At 42.0% G+C, this 19,423-nt stretch overlaps 1 protein-coding gene and 1 long non-coding RNA gene across 3 annotated transcripts in view; one reads left to right on the top strand and one right to left on the bottom strand.

The window, feature by feature from the left end:
- Nucleotides 1-1,562: 1,562 nt before the first annotated feature.
- LOC120235159 (minichromosome maintenance complex binding protein) overlaps nucleotides 1,563-19,423 on the top strand; it is a 49,498-nt gene continuing 31,637 nt past the window's right edge. For both annotated transcript variants that reach the window (XM_039237320.1, XM_039237319.1), the window contains exon 1: nucleotides 1,563-1,900. In XM_039237320.1, the coding sequence (XP_039093251.1) occupies nucleotides 1,843-1,900 (58 nt within the window). In that variant the 5' untranslated portion in view covers nucleotides 1,563-1,842. The remainder of the gene's footprint in view (nucleotides 1,901-19,423) is intronic.
- Nucleotides 6,367-19,058, bottom strand: LOC120235160. Its single transcript, XR_005529328.1, has 2 exons — nucleotides 18,999-19,058; nucleotides 6,367-6,844 (listed from the first exon to the last, which is right to left on the bottom strand). It is a non-coding gene; the product is annotated as an uncharacterized LOC120235160 (long non-coding RNA).

Raw genomic sequence — 19,423 nt, 5'->3', positions numbered from 1 at the left:
CTTCATTCAGATCATCCTCCTTCTGTTAACATGCTCTTTCTTCAGCTGTAGTTATTACAGTTTTCTCAGGTACATTCCAGTCCTCACTGACCTTGGATATTTCCTGAATTCCCTCACTAAAGTTTACTCCTAGATTTGATCTTTTGTGTTGATGCCACCATCTTCATTCTTAGGGTATTCTGAATAGAGGCATGCATTGTTTTATTGTGCTTTGCTTCCCTGCATTCCCCCAATACTGCATTTTTCCACAAATTGAAGTTAGTGACAACATCATTTGGAATAAGTCCATTGGTGCTATTTTTCCAAGACCATTTGCTCACTGGGTAGCTCTACATCAGGTTTTGTTAATTCTTGTAGTATTTCAAACATTTTTGTTATGGTGATCTGTGATCAGTGATTATGACTTGCTGAAAATTCAGACGACAGCATCTTCTAAGTTAAAAAAATATTTTAAAATTGATGTCTATACTTTTTCAGACAAAAAGCTATCGCACACTTAATAGAGTACAGCTTAGTGGGGGTGCCTGGGTGTCTCAGTCGGTTACGCGTCTGACTTCGGCTCAGGTTGTGATCTCACGGTTGGTGAGTTAGAGCCCGGCGTGGGCTCTGTGCTGACAGCTCAGAGCCTGGGGCCTGTTTCGGATTCTGTGTCTCTGCCTCTCCCTGCCCCTCCCCTACTCATACTGTTTCTCTCTGTCTCCCGATAATAAGCACGTTAAAAATTAAAAAAAAAAAAAGAAAAAAGAGTATAGCATAGTGTACACATCATCTTTATTGCCCTGGGAAACCAAAAACTTCGTTTGATGTGTTATGACTTTCGCTTTTTTGAGGTGGTGTGGCACAAAGGGGCAGCGTTTCGAAGGTGTGTCTGTACACATACGTTCTACAGGACCCGGCCAAAGCTCCCTGGCTGTTTCCAGCTTCTAGACGGAGGCAGACAGGTAGGTATGTTTCCAGTTAGGAGCTTGCCCCTCAGTTATGAACTTGTCCCTCTAGCACAGCGCCAGAGACGCCAGCAAAGGGCACCTGGGGTTTTCAAAGCACCCCTTATTTAAACGTATACCTCCCCCAGTGGGATAAGGCTTTATGCAGCTGAGGGAGTCACTGTATGGGTGTTTCAGGCAGGGCGCCAGAGAAAGGAGCAAAACAAATGAAAACAAAACTAGCACCAAGAGGGGATGGACCGACACCAAGGGCTGTTTCGCCCACTAGTTTCGCCCAGAGAGGACACAAAGGTCTCCTTGGGTTTGTGCTTTTGGGCTCCGCGGCCTCCAGCCTGTGCAAGGCCTCGTATTATGCATTAATAAACCGGACCTGGGGAATTCCCCCCTCCACACTAGCACAGCGTGACAACCTGCCATACACCGCGCTCGGCGTCCACGCCTTTCCAGCCCCCCGCCCCGCGCGCCCTTCCTTTTGCCCGTCTCCAAGATGGCGGCCGCGCCGCCGCCGCCGCCGCCGCGTCCTGGCTCCGCCCCGCCCCGGCCCACCCCCGCGCGAGCCGGCCCGCCCCTCCTCCCGCCCGCGGGGCCGCGCCGCGCGCTCCCGCCACCCCTCCCCGCGCGAGCTCCACCCAGGTCGCAGGCAGCGCGGTCGGCGGCGCCTATTTCCCGCCATTGTGCGAAGTGGAGGCTGGGGGCCCGCACGCGCCGCCTGCCCGTGCCCAGCTGCTCCTTGGCTGCCGCCGCCGCAGCCGCCGTTCCCTGAGGCGCGGGCAGGCCGGGCGGCCGGCGCCCCGAGGCTCGCCGTGCGTGGGAGGGCGCGGGCGGAGGGCGGCCGAGCCCCCGAGGAGGAGCCGCGGCCCGGGACGCCGGGCCGCGCCGGCCCCGGCCCGTCGGCGAGATGCCGTGTGGGGAGGATTGGCTGAGCCACCCGCTCGGGATCGTGCAAGGCTTCTTCGGTGAGTGGCGGCGCCGGGGGCGGGCCGGGCGGGCCGCCGAGTTTGCCGAGCCCGGGGCCCGGCCCCACGCGGGGCTCCCCCGAAGGCTGGCGTGGCCGGCCGGGCCTGCGCGGGCGGCGCGGAGACACCCCCGGGCCGGGGCCCGTGCGCGTGCCGGGGCCGCGGCTGCCCCGACCCGCCGCAGGTGCCTCCCACCTGCCCGATTCGTGGTTCGCGAGCGGCCAAGGTTACGCGGCGAGGGGCCGGCGGCCGGCACTGATTGCCGGCCTCGCTCCCCTCGGTGGCGCCCCGGGGACCCGCGCCCTGCGTGCCGGCGCTTCGCGGAGGGGGTCCTTGAACCCTCGGGGGGGCCCGCCGAGACGGGGCGACGGAAAGCACTTTGCCTCTGGGAAGCCTGCAGGATATTTCAAAACTTCCGGTGTGTCGGGGCAGTGCTCGCTCGCCGCAGAAGTTGGCTCTAACTACTGTATTACACACATCCTCCCTTTTCGCGATAAGAGTAGGGGCAGTAGCTTCATTTTTCTGTTATGATGACTTTAAAGCCTCCTTTCGTGCCAGAGCTAGCAAGAGATGTTGAACTCAGCCGAGTTTCTGCGTAGGAAAGGGCTTAGGATGCTGCAGACCAGCTTAGTAAATTTTAGTTGTAGTTCTTGTTAATGCTCCTTCCCTGCTAAGCATCCATGAAGGAAAACTGAGGCTTGTTTGCGGTTAACTAGGCGTTTTGACCCCGCCCCCCGCCCCCCGCCCCCCGCCCCCCGCCGTTCTTTTTGCACTTGCGAGTGGTGGAGGCAAAGCAGAAATCACTGTTCGGTTGTGGCACCTGGAGGTAACTTAGTGAGTGGCTTGAGCTCATTTAAAGCGCCCGGGGAGGGGTGGTATCCGTGAGAACGCTTTGATACCGAAGCTAGATGGTTTCCAGCAGCCAAAACCAGTGGCGGAAAATGCACGTTATTTCATGTAGGAGGGATTCAGCAACTCTTTATTCATTTTCCCTATAATTTGAACCAGTTTAGTCTTCTGGTTTCCCAGGCTGAGACTAGAAGCAGTAAATTAGAAGGCCTGTGTAGGCATCAAGACTGTAGTCCGTGAACACTGACAACCTGATAAAGATTCTAAAGCTATGTATGTATATATACATTTTTTAAGGCAAAAAAATTTTTTTTTTTTTTTTACTATATCGATAAGGGTGCTTTGAGGAAGGGGCATATAGTCCTCCACTAAATCCTAGTAATTGATGTTCACAACGAATACTGAAACCCATTATTGACGTCCAAAATAATGGCTCCAAAATGTGGAGTGAAGATTAAATTGCACAGTTGGTTTAGGTCGGTGCAAATAGATAGGTGGTACTTAGGGAAAATCCATCAAAAGTGAAAAGTTTTGGGGCACCTGGGTGGCTCAGTCCGGTAAGCGTCCGACTCTTGGTTTCGGCTCAGGTCGTGATATAAAGGTTCATGAGTTCAAGCCCCGCATCAGCCTCTGCGCTGATAGTGCGGAGACTGCTTGGGATTCTCTCTCTCTCTCTCTCTCTCTCAAAAGTAAATAAATAAACTTAAAATGTTTTGGTTCTTAAGGGCATAGTTCCAGTTATGGATATTTAGAAAGTTTGTTTATGAGAAATACTCCATACCCTGGTCTTGCTGGATAAATAAGATGATTTAATAGTTGATGGAGTTTTGAAAGTATTTGTCATGTTTTGTTTCCTATGTGGATGATCCTAAGGGGCACATCTCATTATAGTACAGAAAGGGTATAATTTGGATAAAAATACTGGATTTACAGTATTTTGTAAGTTTTGTAAGTTGTTATGGGCACCTAGATCTTGTTGTGTTTCCCCAGAGAATCTTATTTTCCCATATAAGTTGTCCTAGAAGAAAATAATACTGCTTTAAAGCTGTGATTTTTTGTGTGTGTGAAAGCTGTCTTGAACTATGTATTTTTACTGTATATTCTTATAGCTATGAATATGTTGAATACCTTTATATTAACAGCATCACAGGTATGTTTCTGTGAGAAGTAGGTCAGGTGTTAAACTTGTAGACTCTTCAGTACATTGTTTCAAATTGATTTCTCACACAATTAGAGAAATGATTGTTGTGATTTCTGAGGCCTTTCTAGGGTCCACCCCTACCTTGCTCTCCGACCTCACCTCATCACATTCTCTCTCCTGTTGAACCCTCCTTCAGTTCGTTAATTGTGGACCTTGCCTCTAGGCCTTCTGCATCAGGTCTTTCCTTTGCCTGGCCCCCTCCTCATTCCACTTGCACTTTCCTGTCTAAATCTACTCTCCTTTTGGAAACCTAAGCTAAGTACCCCTTGCTTCAGTTACTACAGGATCTGTCAGGTCCTGGAAATTAGCATATGTTAACCCTAAAAATAAAACTGCCTGGTATTTTACCAATAAAAATGGGTTTACTGGGAAGTGACAGAGAATTGCAGTTCGGGACATGAATGCAAGCTAAGGCAAACCATGGACAAGTCTCACAAACAAAGGAGAGGAACTTTATTTTACAGAGAAGGAGGAAGTTGGGATAGGTTATTTGGAAGGAAAGCCCATTGGAGAAAAACAAGGGTTCAGGGTGATGATGCTTTCTCACTGGCTGAGTTGCAGGGATAGTAGATTTCTTGTAGGAGATTGAATGTATTAGCTCTCCCTGTTGGGGCCTATGATTGATCCTTAACCTGTTGAAGATTCTTCTGTAAGGGGTCTGTAATTTACATTGAGGGGTAGAGCTCCCCCTTTCAGCCTCCCAAGTCCATTTTAGTGAGGTTTCCCTTTATCAATTTCACATAAGTAAAGCAAGTTGTTGAAAGTACTTTGTTTCTTGGGTTCCTTTGCTATATTTTTTCTTAGCGAATTCAGGGCCTGTATCAGACTTCTTCATCAGTATATCCTCGTTGCCTGGAATGCACCGTGCACAGTGAAAATGCTCAGTGAACATGTGTTAGAGGCAGTGGAAAGACTGATCAATCAGAAATGGTGTGAATTGGGATGGTTTCTGTGACCACAGGTCTCAGACATAGGACAGTCCTGATGGAACCTCCTGTTGATTCAGAGAATTCATGATCCTGCGCAGTATGAGTTACTTTCACGTGCAAGCCCTAATTCTTATTCGTTTAGGTAGGAAACTTTGACATTCTGGGAGTGGCCAATCGTAACTCCTTGGGTCATAATTTATCTTTGTGGATCAATCTGTACTTGGTGTACCTGCTGTATTACAGTTGTTTGCACATTTTTTCCCGTGAGTCCTCATAAAATCTTGAATGCTTCACTTGGAGTATAAAGATTTTATATACAGGACATTGAGGTCCAAAGATTTAAATTATGATTTAGGAATACTTCAGCATATCTCTGTTGGGCTCTGTTACGTGCCTAGTGCTAATGGCTGAGTCCCTACAGTGATCATTCAGTGATCCATATCAAATTGCTTCCCTTTTTAAAGGCAGGAATATTAATTTAAAAGTTGTGGTATACCTTTTTTTTTCTCTTAATCAGTTTTTATTTAAAAGAAATTTCCTTCACTCGGGTCCTCTCTACTGTACCACATTAACCCTGAAAGACTAGCTATACTCATTCCAATCCTCTGCTGCCTCAGTTTCTCTTGAATGATCTACTCTGGTGTGACTGTACCCTCACAGGTGGCTCCAACCCGCACCAGGAAGGGTGAACACTGGTGGAGCCCCCACGGGCAGCACGAGGCACTAAGCTCCCAGGTAACCATGGAAGAAACGGGAGGACATCCTCCTGTAGCCCCTCCCCATTTTCACCCACTCCTTCTCATCGAGTGGTACCTGTCAAAATGGAATTGGCTTGATCTAAGCGGAGACTCCTAAGACAAGATTTCTAGATCTAATTGCTAGTTAAATTAAAAAGAATAAATTTGCTTAGAGCAGCTGACTGGCTCAGTCAGAGGAGCGTTCGACTCTTGAGTTCAGGGTCATAAGTTTGAGCCCCAGGTTGGATATAGCTATTACTTAAGTGAAATCTTAAACATCATTAAGGGGCATCTGGGTGCCTCAGTCAGATAAGCGTCAGATTCTTGATTTTTGACTCAGGTCATGATCTCATGGTGGTGGGATCGAGCCCCGCATTGGGCTCCGTGCTGAACATGGAGCCTGCTTGGGATTCTCTCTCCTTCCCCCTCTGCACCTCCCCCACTTGCAGATACTCTTGCTCTCAAAAAAAGAATATGTAAAAATTTTAAAACATCATTAACAGTTTTTTTCCTTACTTGAATAACCACTGGCAATTTTGGAAAATGTAGGAATGCTTATTGACTGATTTCTTTCACTGTTTTTAGATTGTTGGTTGGGTCAAGATCATTATTATTGGTTATATTCAAGGTACTGTGGTTGTATCTTAACACCCAGAACTAGACTAAAAGAGCAGTGTTATGTGGAGGAGGGCAGGGAGAAGGATTTGGTCACTAGCATTTTAACGAATTGAAAGCAGTAATAAAATTGACTAAAAGTCCGTTTGCTTTTTTATTGTCAGCATGATTCTGGACAGACCGTTCATCCCCTTTTGTTTGTACCTGGATCTCCCCTACCACCCTGACCTTGGTAGGCCGCTGGAAAAAAGGGCATTTGTTACAGGCTGTGGAACCAAAGACCGGGAGGCTGTCCTGGCGTCCCAAGAGTGGAACTGGAAAGCAAGCAGGGATCTAAGCAGCTCTTCGCAGACCTTCTTCCTTAGGCTCTGTTCGTCTGTGCACACGAGTTTTGTCTGTCTGTACTCCACGGCTCCCGGCTTCACCGGGTCTCACTTCCACGCTGGTTAGCATCTTAATCTCAGATTCTAGGGTTAGAGAGTCTGACCGGCCCAGCATGGCGTCAGGGTCCACTCATGCACTAGCGGCCGTGGCCAGCGCACAGAGAGATGTCGGGCAGTCCCACGCCTCCACACTGGGGCAGGTTCTCAGAGAAGAAGAATGAATTGGGCACCTGTGGCAAAAGGCATAAATATGTATATATGCATTTTTAAATAAATAATAACTCACGCGTGATTTTAAGAAACATGGTATTAAATGATGAGTAAAAGGATGCTCTTTCCCCACTGAAGTAACCGCTTGTAATTCTGCTTTTGGTGCCTTTATTTTTGCAATTTTTTTATTGAGATATAACTCACATAACATAAAAATCATGTAGGAATGAGCACTTCATTGATTTTTCATGAAAATCACTGTAGTCACTCACAGTGGTGTACACCCATCACCACTATCATTTCCATTATCCCAAAAAGAAACCCTATACCTATTAGCAGTCACTCCCAATTGCCCCCTCCTCCATTTTCTGGTAATCAGTCTACTTCTGTTTATGATTTACCTATTCAGGACATTCATATAATTGGAATAATACATGTGGACTCCTGTATCTGGCTTTTCACTTAGCTTAATATTTTCAGGATTCAACCATGCAGTGGCATATATCAGCACAATATTCCTTTTTCTGACTGCAAATAATATTCTGCATGGATATACCACATGTTCATTCATGGATGGGCCCTTGGGTTGTTCTACTTCTTAGCTGTTGTGAGTCGTGCTGCTGTAAATATTACTGTACAAATTTTTGCGTGTTCTGTTCTCTTGGGAATATACCTGGGAATGGGCTTGCCAAGTCATAAGAACAGTGGAGGTCCACATAGTCAGGTAGGAGCCTGATATGGGGCTCAAACTCACCAACTGTGAGATTATGACCTGAGCCAAAATCGAGAGTCGGATGCTAACTGAGCCACTCAGGTGCCACTTTTATGTTTAATTGTTTGAGGAATTGCCAAACTGTTGTCCAAAGTGGCTGTACCACTTTACATTTTCACCAGCAATGTGTGAGGTTTCTAAGTTACTTACATCTAATTTTGTTTTTTTCTGTTTTATTATAGTCATCCTAGTGGGTGTGAAGTGATAACTTCTTGTGGTTTTGATTTGTATTTCTCTAATGACTAATGGTAATAGCATATTTTAATATGCATATTGGCCATTTGTATATTTTCTCTGAAGGAATGTGTATTCAAATCCTATGCAAATGTTTTAGTTGGGTTTTGTCTTTTTATTGTTGAGCTTTGAGTTCTTTGTATAATCTGCATACTAGACTCACCAGATATATGTAATTTGTAAATATTTCTACCATTTTGTGGATTATCTTCACTTTCTTGGTAATGTGTTCCAATGTAAGTTTTTACTTTTTTTTTTGGTGCATAATACGCTGTAGTTCACGTAAAGGAATGGAGGCACCAGAAGAACTTTAATAACATTTTACTTGTATATGTTTAACTTTTTAATTTTGATGAAGTCCAGTTTATCTGTCTTCCCTTTGATTGCCAAATTTCAGAACCCATTGCCTAATACCAGATGTCAATATTGATACCTATGTTCTTTCTAAGAGTTTCAGTTTTAGCTGTTAGATTTAGGTCTTTAATTAATTTTGAATTTTTGTATAAGGTAAGAGGTAGGGATCCAGATTCATTCTTTTGCACATGAATATCCAGTTATCCCAGTGTCATTTGCTTTTGGTTTATTTTTTACATTTACCAGTTTATTATAAAGGATATTATAAAGTATTGAGTTGGACAGCCATATGGAGGATGCAAAGAGTGGGATCTGGAGTAAGTACCCCGTGCTTTTATCTCCAGGGAACTGGGGGGGGGGTGCGCTCCCTCCCAGCAGTGGATGCGTTCCCCCATCCTGGAATCTCCTGCACTGGTTTTGAAAAGTCAGTTCTCCCCACTGAATGGTTTTGACACCTTCGTCAAAAAAACATTGGACTGTAGATGTGTAGTTTTATTTCTGAACTCTTGGTTCCATTCTGTTGGTCTCTATGTTTATCCGCATGCCAGTACCACGTTGTCGTGATTAGCTCTGCAGGAAGTTTTTAAATCAGGAAGTGTGAATCCTTCAACTTTGTTCTTTTTTAATATGGTTTTGGCTCGTTAGAGTCCCTTGCATCTCCATATAAATTTAGAATCAGATCGCCCATTTCTGCAAAGATAGGCATTGGGCATTTTGGTAGAGATTGCATTGAATCTGTAGGGCTTTTAGTTCTTTGATAATAGAAAACAGTTAAGATTACAGACACTAGAGCCACACTGCTTCTGAACTTCTGAACCATACCCTGGATATTTGGCTCCCTGAGTCATTTCTTAAAATATTTCCTTTTTTTCCCCTTCAACTACTGAATGATTTTCAGTAATAATCATGAAATGAAGTTATACACAATGCTGAAGGTATTATATATTTCAAGATAGTTTGGGTCATTGCTTCTATCACCTTCTTCTGTCCCCCACCCCACCCCTTCAATGATTTTAGAATTTTTTTTGTTGAGTTCCACTGTATTGATGTTGTTTCATGTTGGTATGGGTACCACACATGAGATTTGAAGAATTTCGTTTTAATTATATAATTAATTATTTGGATAACTTCCCAAGTTCCTGCAGGACAAAAAAGAAACAATTGATAATTAACGTGAATTCTAAAGAAACAAGAAACTGCAAAAGGCACAAGTTAGGCAGTTCCCAAATTGTGCTACTGATGTGAATGTATTTTTTGTTGTTAATGTCTTTCCTTTCCCTTTCCCTTTCCCTTTCCCTTTCCCTTTCCCTTTCCCTTTCCCTTTCAAAGCACATGCACAAGCAGGGGAGAAGGGCAGAGGAAGAGAGAGAGTGTTAAGCGGGCTCCACCGCCAGCGCTGAGGCCCACAGGGAGCTAGATGCAGGGGCTCGAGACTAACACCATGAGATCATGACCTGAGCCTAAATCAAGAGTCAGTCACTTACCCACCTGAGCCACCCAGGCGCTCCTGTTAATATAGTTTCTTGATTTAGTTATAAAGCAAAGAATAGTTTGAGAAGAATATGTTTTAGTGTTAAATACTAAATTCAGTGAATTATTTTATGTGTGATCTAAAATTTGTGCTTACTCTGCCTCTCATTTCACATTGTTTTAAATGTTAAACACAACTAAACTCTCCCAAATTGTCTCATAGAAGATAGAATTGAAGTAACTCAAGTTCTGTTTCTTCATCTTTACAATCACCGTGTTTATTTAAAATCTGTTGTATGCATGTAGGACAGTAGAGTGCCCCACAGGGACTGGGGGATGCTAATTGCCCCTAAGCAAGTTTGGACTGTTCTGGACCACTTAGAGATTTACTGTCCAAACAAATGCACTTAGCTAAGTCTTTATTGGGAAGAATGTTGACAACATTGAGTCTTCCTAGCCATGAATGTGGAATATTTCCCCATTTATGTAGTTCTTGAATTTCTTTCATCAGACTCTTATAGCCTTCCTCATACAGATCTTATACATATTTTGTTAGATTTATACACAAGAATTTCATTTTGGTGGATGCTAATGTAAAGGGTTCTGTGTTTTTAATTTCAAATTCCACTTGATCATTGATAGTATATAGGAATATGATTGAATAGCGTATACTAACCTTGCATTTTGCAGTCTTGCTATAATTGCTTATTAGTTCCATTAGGGGTTTTTTGTTGTTGATGCCTTTGGATTTTCTATGTAGAAACGTCTTCTGCAAACACTTTTATCTTTTCCTTCTGGGTCATTATACCTTTTATTTCCTTTTTCTGTCTTATTGCATTAGTTATGGCTTCTAGTACAGTGTTGAAAATGAGTGGTGAGAGGGTCTTCGTTGGCTTGTTCCTATCTTAGTGTGAAGTTTCTGGTTTTTCACTTATTTTTAATTCTTCAGTTGCTTTCCTTTTGAATGTAAAGGCATATTCTGAAGTTGTTTTTTCCCTCCAGCAACTTTAGATAACCATTTCAGAGTTTCCATTTCATAAGATGAGGAAATTAGTGTCTACACAACTCTCCATTGCTTCTACCCAATTTGTGTCAGTCATTGTGCGTTACCAAAGTTTACAAAGCTTTAGTGCTTTGTCTGATCATATCATAAAGGTCAAAAACCAGTGAATAGCATTTACGTTATTATGATTGTATAAGTGCTTTCCCCGCAGAACCGTTTAAACGGACCAGTAGAGAAGGAAGTGTAATCCTGTCATTAAATTATTTTGATTTAAGGACAGTGTTTCAAGATTCAAGGTCAAAAGGTTTCTCTTACACTCCAAAGTTTACTATCAAGCCATAATTATCATTTTTTTATCATGAGCTACGTTTTGCATTTTATCAAATACCTAATTTTCTATCCCCTGAGATGGTTATAGTTTTTCTTTAAACTTTTAATGCCATAAATTACACTCCTAGGTTTTCTGATCATAAACAACCTTTGTATTATTGGGATAAGTACTGCATGATCATGATTTCTTTGTGAATTGGATTCAGTTAACTAATAGAGGTTTATGTAGTTTATATAGGAGTTTTGCATGTTCATCTTTTGTGAACAACTTGGCTTGAAAGTACGAAATTATCTGGATTTGGGACTTCATGGGATTGAGAGGAAAAGATCAGATTATCTCTCATGCAATATTAGACATACAGTGTTCTTTGACCAAATTGTGATAACCCTAAGAGCTCTGTCTGCCAATCTTGTGGCAGTTTGGGCAGTTTATATTCTTTCCGAAATTTAACTGTTTCACCTGAATTTCAAATATGTTAGTTTATAGTTCATAATATTTCACATAGTTTTTAGTATTTCTGTTATCTATACCATTTCCCCCCTTTTTTTGTTTTGTTCTATAGTTGCTTTTTCCTTTTTCCTTTTTAAAAATTTTTTAAAAAATATTTGTTTATATTTGAGAGAGACAATGTGTGAGTGGGGGAGAAGAGACAGACAGAGACAGAATCTGAAGCCGGCTCCAGGCTCTGAGCTGTCAGCACAGAGCCCGACGTGGGGCTCAAACTCGCAAGCTGAGATCATGACCTGAGCTGAAAGCAGACACGTAACTAAGCCACCCAGCACCCCTATTTTTTCCGTTTAGTATCGCGTTCTCTTTGTTTCTTTTTATTTGTCTGATTTTATTCTTTGGATTTTCTTCTGAACTGGCCTGCCAAAAAATTTGTCTATCTTAATATTAATGATTTGTATTTGTGTTTTTGTTCTCCATTTCATTTATTATTTTTCTTATTTGGTTTATCTTTTTTCTAAAAGCTTCTTAGGTTGAAAAGTAGTAATCTCTTCTTTTTTTGTACTTGATAAGTGTATTCGAATCTATAACTTCATAAACACCACCTTAGTAGCCCACAAATACTAACCTGCTCAGCTTTTTTTGTTATCCATCTGAGAGAATATCAAAATTACTCCCTATAAAGTCCTCTCTATTTTTTTTTTAATTTTTAGTGTTTTATTTGTTTTTTGAGGGAGAGAGATAGAGACAACGTGAGCAGGGGAGGGTCAGAGAGAGAGGGAGACACAGAATCTGAAACAGGCTCCAGGCTCCGAGCTCGTTGTCAGCACAGAGCCTGACACGGGGCTTGAACCCATTAACCATGAGATCATGACCTGAGCCAAAGTTGGATGCTTCACCGACTGAGCTACCCAGGCACCCCTATAAAGTCCTCTCTAAATTAAGGATTATTTATTAGCATGGCCTTCTTTGTTTTAAAAATCATTATAGACATAAAGGTGCTTCTGTGTTAAGCTTCCCTTTGTACTGAGTTCTTGTCACGTTTTGGACGGAGAACATAACACCTGACATCTATTGAGGCTTCCTCTGTGACTAGTACGTAGAACCTTTTGTGAACGTCACATGTTAAAAATGCACTCTGGATATTTATATTTATTGGAGAGATTATTCATACCTGCTGCGTATTTACTTTTGTGTTTTATGTGTGATTTTCTGAGAGGGCTGTGTCAAGTCTTTGTGATTTCTGTTTAGTTTTTCTCTTTGGTTCTGAAAGTTATTGCTTTATGTATTTTGAAGCTATGCTGTCAGGTACATATGCACTTTCTTGAGCAGTACCATGTTAAAACTTAATTTACTTATATTTGTATTATTGCATTTTTTTCTTATTGAACAGAAATTTGACATCATATTCACTAAGTTCTTCCAGCGTTTCATTTATATTACATATTTACTAAGAACTATGATGTCCTTTGGATGTTCTTCAACTTCCCCCTTTTTAAAAATTTATTTGTGTGCTCGAGAATTCCAAGCCGCCGGAGCCAAATATGGGGCTTGAACTCACAAACCATGAGATCATGACGTGGGCTGAAATCGAGAGTTGGAGGCTTAATCAGCTGAGCTGCCCAGTTGCCCCAACTTCCGTTTTAAATTATTCCTCTAATTTGTGGTAGTTGCTTTTTAGGTTTGTGACTTAATTATTATGTTGGACTTTTTTTCTCCCGTTGCATTCATGAGTTAATCCTGTTGTTTCTTGGACCTCAGGTCTTTGTCTTTAGTGGAGCCCTCATTTTAAATTGAAAAATATTTTAAGAAAGATCGTGTGAGAAGAGAACAAGAACTTCATCACATAATGATAAAACTGCTCAGTAAGATGCCCTACATGTGAATGCACCTAACAGCAGAGCTTTAGAATGCAGGAAGTAACAATTCATGGAACTGCAAGGAGAAATAGAGAAATCTGTAATTATAATTGGAGATTTTACCATTTCTCTTTTAGTACGCTACAGAACAAGTGAATAGAAGATCAGCGAGGATCGGGGCGGGGCGCCTGGGTGGCTCTGTCAGTTAAGTGTCCAACTTTAGCTCAGGTCACGATCTCAAGGTTTGTGAGTTCAAGCCCTGCATTGGACTCGCTGTCAGCGCAGAGCCCGTTTTGGATACTTTGTCCCCCTCTCTGCCCCTCCCCTGCTTGTGTGTGCTCTCTCAAAATAAATGTTAAAAAGATGTTTCTCTCTCAAAAACAAATGTCAAAAAAAAGGAAAGAAAAGCAAGAATTTAGAAAAACTGCACAAAACCATCAAACAAGTAGATCTAATTGACACTTGTAGAATGCTCCACCAACATCACAACATAAATTTTTTCCGAATGCGCATAGAACATTCACCAAAATAAACCACATCCTGGATCATAAAGATATTAACAAATCCTAAAGAGTTGAAATCATCAACTATGTTCTCCAGCTGTAATGAAGTCAGATTAGAAATCAGTAACCAATGATAAAATTCAAACTTGTGGAAATAATATTTCTTTTTTTTTTTTTAATATTTTTATTTATTTCTAGGAGAGAGAGAGAGACAGCGTGAGCAGGGGAGGGTCAGAGAGAGAGGGAGACACAGACTCTGAAATAGGCTCCAGGCTCTGAGCTGGCAATCAGCACAGAGCCCTATGCGGGGCTCGAACCCACGAATCATGAGATCATGACCCAAGCAAAAGTCACGCTTAACTGACTAAGCCACCCAGGTGCCCCGGAAATAATATTTCTAAATAATCCATGGATCAAAAAGTCTCGAGGGGAATTTTAAAATATTTTGAGCTAAATGAAAATGAAAACACAGCATATCAAAATTTGTGGGATACAGCCAAAGATGTGCTAAGAGGCATTAAGTGCATTTATTAGAAGAGAAGACGATCTCAAATCAATAATTTAAGCTTCTTTTTTTTTTTTCTTTTAAGCTTCCATCTTAAAACTAGAAATGAAGAGCAAAATAAACCCAAGTCAAAGAGAAGAAAGGAGGGGCGCTTAGGTGGCTCAGTTGGTTAAGTGTCCAACTTCGGCTCAGGTCATGATCTCACAGTTCATGAGTTCGAGCCCCGCATCAGGCTCTGTGCTGACCGCTCAGAGCCTGGAGCCTGTTTCAGATTCTGTGTCTCCCTCTCTGCCCCTCCCCAGCTCATGCTCTGTCTCTCTCTGTCTCAAAAATAAACATTTTGGGAAAAAAAAAACAACAAAACAGAAGGAACTAATAAAGGTAAGGCAGAAATGAAATTGTAAACAAGAAAAAAGAAAATGAAACACAAAACTTTTTTTTTTTTTTTAAACAAAAGGATCAGTAAAGTGCATAAGTTTATAGGCAGACTAGCAAAGGGGAAAAAAAAAAAGACACAAATTACTGGTACCAGGAATGAAAGAAGAGATACTACTATAGACTCTATGGATGTGGAAAGGATAATACAAGATAACTCTATGAACATAAATTCAACAACTTAATGGAGCAGTTCTTCAAAAAATTGTATTTCCTATTTTTACTGTGACAAATCACCACAAATTTAAGGACTTAAAACAGCATAAACTTATTATCTTACAGTTCTGGAGGCCAGAATGATGTGGGTCTTACTGGGTGAAATCTAGTTGTCAACAGGACAGCATTCCTTTCTGGAGGCTCTAGGGGAGAATCTGTTTCCTTGTTGTTTTCCAGCTTCTGGAGTCTGCCAACATTTCTTGGCTCATGGCCCCTTCCGAGCTCTTTTCTCCTCACTCTGACGACTTCTGTCTCCCTCTTCCATGGTAAGGACCCTTGTGATTATATTGGATGCACATGGATAATCTCTCTGCTTTAAGGTCAGCCAATGATCAACCTCAATTCTGTATCTTCTGCCTAACTTCCCCTTTGTCATGTCATATATTCAGTTTCTGGAATTAGGATGTGGCATTATTCTGCTTACCACACCACATAGTCACCCTCACCCACGATGAAATAGATCACCATCAGCTCCCCCTCCTTTGTGTGTCCCCCCAACAAGGGCCTCTGTTCTAATTTTTCTCTCTGATTTTGCCTATTTTTTTTTTTTTTAATTTATTTCTAGGAGAGAGACAGTGTGAGCAGGGGAGGGTCAGAGAGAGAGGAAGACACAGACTCTGAAACAGGCTCCAGGCTCTGAGCTGGCAGTCAGCACAGAGCCTGACGCGGGGCTCGAACCCACGAACCGCGAGATCACGACCTAAGCGAAAGTCGGACGCTTAACCGACTAAGCCACCCAGGCGCCCTTGATTTTGCCTATTCTTGGTACCTCATGTGAGTGGAATCCTACAGTATTTGTCCTTTTGTGTCTAGATTATTTCACTTCACATAATGTTTGTAAGGTTCATTCTTAGCGCCTTTATTGTTTGAGAGAGTATAAAGATAATTCATGGAAAAGGTATTTTCCACATAAATGTGGGAACAACGAGACCTTGTTTGCAAAAATGTGAATTTTAACCTATAAATGTCATACCTTATATAAAAATTAACTCAAAGTGAGTCATAGACCTAAGTATAAAATTTAAGACTGTAAAAATAGAAAACTTATTTATTTTTATTTTTGAGAGAGAGAGCATGAATGGGGGAGGGTCAGAGAGGGAGATACAAAATCTGAAGCAGGCTCCAGGATCTGAGCTGTCAGCACAGAGTCCAACGTAGGGCTTGAACCCACGAACTGTGAGATCATGACCTGAGCTGAAGTTGGCCACTTAAACCTACTGAGCCACCCAAGCGCCCCAAAATATAAAACTTTTAGAAGTAGAAGATCTTTGTGGCCCAGGGTTTGGCATTGAGATCTTAGGCATACACCAAAGACGCAACGCGTGAAACAAAAATTTGAGAACCATCAAAACTAAAAACTTTTGTTCTGCGAAAAATATTATTAGAATGGAAAGATAAGCTATTGCCTTATTTGAAAACATAGATGAAATTTGTATCCAGAATAAATACATAAAACACAATGATAATTAACCCAGTTTTTAAAAGGGCCAAAGATTAAATAGATGCCTCAGCAATTCAACACCATTAGCCACTAAGGAAATGCAAATACGAACCATGATGAGATGTTACACCCCTATTAGAACAGCTAAAATAGGAAAACAAAGTGACAGTACGAAAAGCTGGATACAAAGGATACAAAGAGCTTGATCTTTTATACATTGCTGGTGAGAATGCAAAATGGTATAACCACTCTGGGAAAGAGGAGGAAACTTAAAAGTTAACCATACATTTACCATATACTCAGCTGTCCCATTCCTAGGTATTTACTTAGAGAAATGAAAGCTTATGTTCACACAAAAACCCTGTACACAAATGATTAGTTGTTTTGTTCATAGTTAAACCTGGAGACAATCTAAATGTCCTTTAATGAGTAAATAGAGAAACAAATTGTCATTTAGCTATACTGTGGAATACTATTCAGCAGTCAAGAGAAATGAACTTTGGTGTACTCATGTAGTAGGGTTCCCAAGACCACTTCTGTCTTGAGAGACTCACTAGAAGGACTTTTTTTTTTTTTTTAATGTTTTATTTATTTCTGAGAGAGGGAGAGAGAGAGTGTGAGCAGGGGAGGGTCAGAGAGAGAGGAAGACACAGAAGTGAAGCAGGCTCCAGGCTCTGAGCTAGCTGTCAGCACAGAGCCCAACATGGGGCTCAGACCCACGAACCAGGAGATCATGACCTGAGCTGAAGTCGGACGCTCAACCAACTGAGCCACCCCGGTGCCCCGACTCACTAGAAGGACTTAATGTGACTCCGTGTGTAGTTGTATTCAAAGCTAAGATTTCTTACAGCAGGATAGTAAAGGTACACAGCTGGATCATAAGGGAAAAAGATACACATGAAGTCTGGAAGAATCCATGTGTAGGCCCCCTTATGGGAGTTCCCCCATGGGAGAATTCATAGATTGGAAGACTCAGTGAAGATGTCACTTCTCCTCAAATTATCTGCAGGTTCAACACAACCCTCATCAAAATTTCAGCAGACTTAACACAGAAGTCCATAAGCTGGTCCTCTCAATTACACAGACATGTGAAGGATGAGAATAATCAAGATAAACTTGGAGAACTTAACTATTTGATTTTTAAGACTCGAGACCGAGCCATAATGGTTAAGACAGTAGGAGTATAGTATTAAGACAGCATAGAGATAAATAGATCAGTGTAATATACCAGTGTGGGAATAGAGAAACATAAGTACAGTGAGTTGATTTTTGATACAAGTGCAAAGCAATTCGATGCTAAAAGAAAAGCCTCTTAATTAATGTTGGAACAAGTGGATATCTTTTTGGGGGAAAAAATGAGCCTCAACCCCTATGTCACAATATTGACCAAAACATTAATTTGATGTGGGTTACAGACTGAAGTATGGAAAGTAAACCTCAGAATATTTTCATCAGCTTGAGGTCTGTTACTATGAAAGAAAAAAACTTGGCAAATTGGACTTCTCATCAAAAGATACCATGAAGAATGTCAAAAAGACAGTACAGATTAGGAGAAAATAATGTGCCATGCGTGTATATCTGACTTACGACTTCCGTCTAGAATACACAGGAAATTAGTGTAATTGTTGATGCCACAACAAACCCATTTTTTAAAGTGGACATAATTGTGAGTAGGCACTTCGCAAAAGAATTTATTGGAATGGTGAATGAATATGAAAAGGTATCCAGCCTAATTTGTCATTAGGGAAATGCATATTAAGACCACAGTGATAGACCAGCACAATGGCTAGGATTAAAAAGATTGACAAGATGGAGTATTGGTGAGGGAGAACCTCTGACTGACCCAGGTACTCTCCCCCCCACCCCCCGCCGAGTCTTAAACTAGAATAAGATTGAGTGTAGTGGTGGTCAAATTCAGATGGCCAAGAGCTCCTAGGAAATATCATAAAGTGATATTTGTGTGACCAACTTGGTCCTACTTAAACTCAAGATGATGAATACATTATCTTAGGTAGTTGAATCTGTGAGTGGGTTAGTGTCGGCCTCAATTATAGCCAGATAGTTAGACTGTGTCTGTGGGAATCTGCTTCTCTCTTTTCCTGTGGGACGGCTTACTTTTGAGACCGAACTGAGGCATAGTGGCCACAGGCTGTTTCCAGGCACTGAGTGCTCTCTCTCTACCTAAATATCCGGGAGCGCCCATCCTGTCCTTGCTCCGTGTCTGGAAATCACAAATTCCTTCTCCCTCGGCGTGGCTCGGGGCTGCCCCTCTTTGCAGGCCCAGCTCCAGCAGCAGCTCCGTCGGAAGCCCTCTCTGAGATGATCTGACCTGCATTAGTTTCTCAGTGCTTTTGGCTGTTAGTCTCTGTTCACTGCTTATCTTTGCTTCAAAATTTCCAGCTCTCTCAGTACCCTTGTACAACCTGGTGGAGTGCTGGGCACATTGTTGGCTTCATAAATAATGGACAGTGTCTACACGCTTGATTTTTTTTTTTTTTTTTTTTTTGGATTATCTATTGCAGCCCTTTAATTGTCCAGCAGTACCAGGTATTTTGTAAGCTGGCCTCTATTTAGGAGAACCCTATCTGTGTACATGTAACTTACCACCTCCCAATCACTCTTTGATGTAGCTTCATCATCCTGTGGCATGGTCTTGCTTAACTTTTATTTTTTATTTAGTTTTTAAAAAGTAAGCTATGCACCCAGTGTGGGGTTTGAACTCACCATTGTGAGGTCACGAGTTGCATGCTCCACTGAGGCCTGCCCTCCCCCACCCAGCATGTCATGTTTCTTGCATAAATGCACTCAGAATAGTAGCGTTGCAGTGGCTGTCACTTCTGTGCATCAGCCTTTTCTTTAAACATCCTTTTTTACTGGAAACAAAAATGCCCATCCTTTTTTTTTTTTTGGCCATTTTGGTAATCCTTTATTGGCACTCTAGTACAACAGTGGCTCTCTTTAGTGTGCATCAGACTCACTTCTGGGGCATTTTATTTGTGTATTTTTATTATTTTTTTTTTATCACAGTT

The sequence above is a fragment of the Hyaena hyaena genome, unplaced genomic scaffold (genome assembly GCF_003009895.1).
Source record: "Hyaena hyaena isolate Hyena2069 unplaced genomic scaffold, ASM300989v1 scaffold_124, whole genome shotgun sequence".
In the NCBI taxonomy this organism is placed as follows: Eukaryota; Metazoa; Chordata; class Mammalia; order Carnivora; family Hyaenidae; genus Hyaena; species Hyaena hyaena.
This window is presented reverse-complemented; position numbering and strand designations above follow the sequence as displayed.